This window comes from Rutidosis leptorrhynchoides, chromosome 8 (assembly GCF_046630445.1).
Source record: "Rutidosis leptorrhynchoides isolate AG116_Rl617_1_P2 chromosome 8, CSIRO_AGI_Rlap_v1, whole genome shotgun sequence".
NCBI classification, from domain to species: Eukaryota; Viridiplantae; Streptophyta; class Magnoliopsida; order Asterales; family Asteraceae; genus Rutidosis; species Rutidosis leptorrhynchoides.
Window position 1 is genome coordinate 266,025,169 of NC_092340.1, and position 6,573 is coordinate 266,031,741.

The 6,573-nt window shown below is 32.7% G+C and overlaps 1 protein-coding gene across 1 annotated transcript; it reads right to left on the minus strand.

The window, feature by feature from the left end:
* Positions 1–2,957: 2,957 nt before the first annotated feature.
* LOC139862413 (F-box protein At5g46170-like) lies at positions 2,958–4,951 on the minus strand. Its single transcript, XM_071851013.1, has 2 exons — positions 3,720–4,951; positions 2,958–3,090 (listed from the first exon to the last, which is right to left on the minus strand). The coding sequence occupies exon 1, from the start codon at positions 4,864–4,866 to the stop codon at positions 3,721–3,723; it is 1,146 nt and encodes a 381-aa protein (XP_071707114.1). The 5' UTR covers positions 4,867–4,951; the 3' UTR covers positions 2,958–3,090; position 3,720.
* Between the last annotated feature and the right edge of the window lie 1,622 nt (positions 4,952–6,573).

Sequence of the window (6,573 nt, forward strand, 5' to 3'; positions counted from 1 at the left end):
TACCTTGAATTGATTACGAATCACTTGAATGTACAAAATAGTAATAGTATGCTCTCGGAGGAACCAGGTTCAACAACCTTTAAATGAGAGTCGAATTCCTCTTTTTATAGTTTTCTAATTTATGCTGATTGTAGTTTAATCATCTCAAACATTGCACATAATCCGCCAACCATTGCGCGGTTAACTATCATCTTTGTAACTTATGTTTGTGTAGCGTATAAAGCGTATAAAAGTGCATACATATGGGTGACTACGCATATGATCAAATTTGATTAGAACAAGAGGAGGGGTATCAAATGTTGATTTACCGCAAATCAACACTAAATCACATTGTATGTTGTCCACATCGAGTTACATGGTGACGAGGCCACCATGGAGCGTGTTCAGAATTGGAAAAAAAGGTGTACCGTTCATAGTGGAAAAAAGTCGAACAATGTTTTATCATATCACAACGTCAATCACATAAACCAATACATAAACCAATTAGTAGTACAGTTGAAGTTATAGCAACTAGTTTCCGTACATTTGTAAACTACAGTTCAATAAACTATTTTAATTAGTAGTTAACCTTTCACATTACTCTATTGACTAATTGCAAAAGGTTAATATATACTCCGTATAATATAAACAATAAACAATTTACAATTATAAGACTGGTATATGTATGCATGTTGTCATGTGTGTACTGTGTACGTACATTATTGTACATACATATAAGATTCAGTTTGTTTTGTAATAATAAAAAATAAAATAAAATAAGAGAATGATAAATGCACCTGATCATGAAGATGATGCATCAGTCCCTCCATGTTACTTTCCCTAAAAATCTGGTTAATTTATTGCAACATCCCCGTGTATTGAGGGATAGTGGAACTAAAAAATAAATGTGATATGGAGGCCATTTATATTTACTTTGTGTAGTTAATGTCATTCAAAAGATGGTCCTTGTAATTGCATCAGTATTCTATACCCATTTTATACCTTCTTCGCAACACCCCTAATGCGTCTCATAACATATGTCTGTTTCCATTTGGAATGAAATGGATGATGCATAATCGTAACCATGGGATGATTGCTGATCTTAATTTTCTGCTGTGAAGATGTTGTTACTGATTGTTTGCTACAAAATATGACTCAATTTATGGATCTCAAAAAGTCTTGTAAAAAAGGGAAAAAAAAAAAAAAAAATATTCAAGTGTTTCGCCCTTCAGCACCTCGGCGTAACTTTTATTTAAGCGCCTGCAACATATGTGTTCGCTGCACTGATTTTACAAAGGAGAAGGAGTTCTACGTTCGATTGGATCAAATGAAAAGTAAAACGTCTCTTAAATTCGTGAGTTTGTATTTAGATTCTAAATAAACATATTTGAAAATTTTGAGTTTTACTTAGACTAAAGAAACTAGTAGCAGTAATCTAATCTAATGAAAGAATAATACTATAGCCATATTTACTTTTCACTTAATAATTTTTTTTCTGTATAACTCTTAATCCAGTAAGTAAATTATTATTTCTTTGTTATTTAATCTAATAATCCATCCGTTTCTAATTTATTGTCCAGTATTTTATTTTGGAATGTATTAAATTAATTGTCCAATTCTATAAATGAAAAGAATAAAAAATATTAAATTTATTATACTCATTTAATGTATATGGATGACATTAAAAGAGAAAAAAAGTAAGGATAAAATTGAAAAATAAACACAAATTACAATATTTTTATAACATTTCATTAAAATGTGTTTTTTTGTCGGAGGACAAATAATATAAAACAGATATGGTACTTAATTTAAAAATTGATCTGTTGTTCTATCAGATATAGATTCAGACACACATTAGTAGTGACTAATTGACACATGAGTAGATCACAAATTGGTATTCGGTGTATCTATTTGAAGTGAAGACATACTTTTAATTGCTCAAATAAAGGATATGAAGCTCAAGCAGATGCATCTTTCATGAAATATACCTAACAAGCTTTTGATCAAGTTCCTCATTTTCTACCTTCTCAAGCTTTCATTTTCCACGTGTTATGTACTTGCCATATTTTAAATGTTCATTATTTACTTTTTTTCCTGCATTTGTCTCAGTTTGCACGTATTCCTACAGCCTTTAGTTGAAGACAAGTTTCTTATGTTCCAAAACCACCAAGAGATTAACCAAGTTCCATTTCCATCCCCACTACTTAAACTGTCACTACATTGACGAACTACATTCAAGATATATGACTGACACTTTTGGGGCAGCTCATTTACTTACGTATCAGAGTCGATTTGGGTTGTGATTGATCTCATAAGAAGAACCACTCAAAGACGACGAAAGTTGCTCACAGTCCAATTTGAAAACAATTAACCCTCGTATGTTTTAGTTAGGCATATAATCAAGGTAATCATAACTAGCTCATAAATTACAGGCTTGCGGGTCAACCAAACTGCATTGACCAGCAAAGTGTTAACCGATCTGTTACACCTGCCAATCTTGCCATCTCCATCTCTATTACTATACTATAAAAGCACAAACCTAGCGAATAACGAACTCCAAGTAATATCAATATCAGTATCAGTAATATTAATACGAAAGAGACAACAGACAAAATTAACATTTGGCAGATAATCTATGTGAGTCAGACAGAAAGGAAGTTTAACAGCAACAGTAACTGAATGAATGAACGTTGCAGCCACATATAAACACTACTATTTCATACCTACAAATACTCACAGAAATGAACATCATCATATAAATATAGACGATTAAAAACACGGACCCAAACAAGCTCTTACAATACCATCTGTCACCAACTCCTTTATCACCTTCTACACCATACTTATAATGTAACGTACCCGATACCAACAGTAGAAGCACCAAATATAACAGCCTTCTTTCACTTCAGTAAAGGATGCAGGATAGGTAACATTCACACCATCAAAGCTCATGTACATATATATATATATATATATATATATATATGAATATACACATGTGTAGATATATAGTAAGCTACGTGCAGAACAAAATTGTGCATTATCACTGTCTGGAAGGATCCTCCATTCAAAATCCATATGAAAGCTAAAACCTAAACGCAGCCATGATAACTGCAACATTGTTTAAAGAAAGAGAAATTAGATATGAGAAACAAAAATAGTTTACAATGCGAGCAGATACAAAGGCTCTAAATTCAATATCTACCACACTACTTTTAATTGCAAAGTGGAAAACTTTATATCCAAAAGTGAAAAATAAAAAAGTTATATAGAAAATAAAAAATACTCCTCATCTTGTAACCTAAACAAAATCATTATATCTAATGTTCCCAGTTCAGCTGGATCTGATTCATTTAGGTAAAACGACTTATTAAAATCAAGATAGATAACATGGCTAACAAGTTTCAAGACGGAATTTATAAGCAACTGCTAAAAAGGCAACAATGATAAACAAAACGTAAAAAAATGAATGTCAAAATTGAGCTATCACCCCATGATCACCTCATTTGACTTTTTAAAATTATGATAATTTAGAAATAAATGGCACGATTTTATACGAGTAGTAACTTGCTAGGCGTACCAACCCAAAGAATAAATCAATGATGAACTCCGAACATTACAGCACCAATTAACTATTCACAAAGTTAACCTATTGCTACAGATCTAGCTGATACACTAACATAGAAAATTAACTCAAACTTCATGTTCAACAACCGAGATTTATTTGAAGTGATTGGTACCTCAGAAGGAATTCATCTCTAGACAATAAGTCCTCCTCTTGGCCAACATCCTGGCAGCAGTTCCATAAGGCTCCTCAAATGCAGATGAAACCCACGACCCATCAGAAACCTCCTTACGACCCGATTGCTCACTAGGCCTAATTGCCACCAATGTAGCTCCTTTAAGCACAGTCCCATCATTCAATTCCAAATAAGGAGCATACCAAAGCTTCATATTTAACGCAGGAACAAGCGTCCTCTTTGAAGCTGAAGAAGCCGACAACGGTTTCACCCTCAATTCCTCCAACTGTTCTTTGTTCATACACAACACCCCTTGTCTATCTCCATCCATTAAAACCAAAGAGTCCAACGTCTTATGCTCTGCAATAATCGGTTGAAGTAAATAGTGCCTCGCTGATGCCGCAATCAACGAACTTATCGTCCACACTACCCTTAATTTCAATCCACCATTTGTGTAAAATGATTCAGGCATACTCCCATTATCATCAATCCTATTTCTACAACTGTTATTCACTTCAAAAGACGCTACGCTTTGTGGACGTATCACAGAAGATGCACCAAGCATCACACAATTATCTAAAGTAGATCCAAAATCAGCTCTCCATTTCAACAATACATCATCTTCAATCCCTAATTCACCACTCGGAAGCTCAATTTTAAGAAACCTAATTTCATTGAAATTTTGAAGTACCTGTGTCGGAGAATGATGATTTACACGGCTTGCACTTAATTCTCCACTGTCGCCGGCGTTACCGACAGTTAACGCCAACGAAGATGATGATGAAGACGATCGTTTAGGTCCTAAAAACTGTCCAATTGCTAAAATTGGCTTAACGATTCCACCTAAAACGAGTCTAAATAGACTGGAAGACGGTCCACGAGACTTAATGGCGACGCCGGCACCGGCAGACGAGGAATCGTCGTCGGAGATAACACAATCGACGCGAACGACGACGTTTTCAACTTGAGGAATAAGATTTTGAAAACGTTTTGAAACGACGGAACAACGACCTAGGGTTTTGACGTCTCCGATGTTGTTGAAGATTAATAGAAGAATAGAATCGGGTATAATATCGAATCGATCGAAGGAATCAGCTGGTTCAGGGTAGATTCTGGTGGTGTGATCTGATCGGAGGGATGACATCATCGGTAGCTGAAATAAAGAACTAGGGTTTGATAGAAGAAATTGGAATGCAACAGGAAGAGAAGAGATCTGAAAACAAAATACTCCGTAATACTAATACAAATGGGAGGTGATATTTCCAAATACAATTTTGATATTGCTACTTTTCAGTTATACCCTCTAATAATTTGAAATAAAAATTTTATATAACACATCATTAAGAGTAATTTAGTGAATTTGTGTGAATCTATCAAAAATAAGTTTGATTTATATGATCTCTTAATGGGTGGTGCTCGGCGGTAGTGCTCGGCCGTGGTGCTCTGCGGTGGCGATATGTTTCAGATCTGGAAGCGGAGGTTTGATGGTGCTCGGCGGCGGTGCTCGGCGGTGGTGCTCAGCGGTGGTGCTCGACGATGGCGGTTGTAACAGCTGGGTTTGTTTTGGGTGTGTATTCTAATCATTTGTATATAGTGTTAACATAGTTGGTTGTTTTAGAAGAGAAAAATGGATGAGAGAAATAAAGGAGATAAGTGAATAGAAAACACTTTATTTTTTATTGTTAATGAATAATGATAATTATAATTAATAATTAATATTAATTTATTTAATGTAATTATTATTCAATTATTGCCTATAAAAATACTAACTTTGGTCCAAAAAGTCAAACATTGGTCTATTTACATAAAGCCTTAATATTATTAGAACAAATTACAATTACAATTTAATTATCTAAATCTAAATTTATAAATTATTTTACAACATCTATATCTATATATTTATATTTATATAATCTTGAGATATATGCGAATCAAATCTTTTATATAGTAATGATTATATTAAGCTAATTATCCTTTAATTTTTATAATAATGATTATATTTTATTAACTAAAAAATAATACAAAATCTTTTATAAAAAGAAATATTAAGATCTCATAAATTGTTAAATCTTCTACAGAACACCTAAATTTTAAAGCATATTATACAACTTTTATATACTAATAATTGTATTTTAATTTTCTAAAAAAATTTAAAAAACATTTATTATTACTAATAACTAGCTTAAGACCCGCAAGATTTGCGGGTTAAGGCAATAAAAATTACCAATACAAAATATTATTCATGAGCATAACAATTAAAACAACAAAAAAAATTAAATAAAAAAAATAAAATCAAAGCCATAAGTAGAACAAAATATGCACATTTACCTTAAAATGATTTGAAAAGAATCATTTAGCCAACATTCCTCTAAAAATCACGTTTAGAACACCAAAACTTGACAGCACAATTAGACGGGTTGTTCGGTTCATGTATTAAAATAAACTTCGGCAATTTTTCCCCATCTGATAAGTGTGACCTGAGACACCAAAAGAAATGAACCATGAATAGATCCACGTGCAATGTTAGTTTGCTTCTTTGGGATTTCATCTTCAGTATTAATCTCATCAAGTGCAGCCAAAAACTTTTCATTTGAAAGTTTTAAAATTCATATGTAGATCCACTTTTAATCTCATCAAGTGTAGCCAAAAACTTTTCATTTGAAAGTTTTAAATTCATATGTAGATCCACTTTATGTAGTTTCACTTTTCTATCAAAATAGCCAACAACTAAACATGTATTACATTTTGAACAATCACTTTAACAACAGAATATTAGCCTAAATCCTTTTTATCACATCCCCGAGTGATTTAATCACCATGTAAACAATATCCAAATAAGATATATAAATCAAAA

Bases quoted from the DNA above. Each gene is read 5' to 3' on its own strand.
- LOC139862413 (XM_071851013.1), bottom strand. From the start codon at position 4,866: ATGATGTCATCCCTCCGATCAGATCACACCACCAGAATCTACCCTGAA.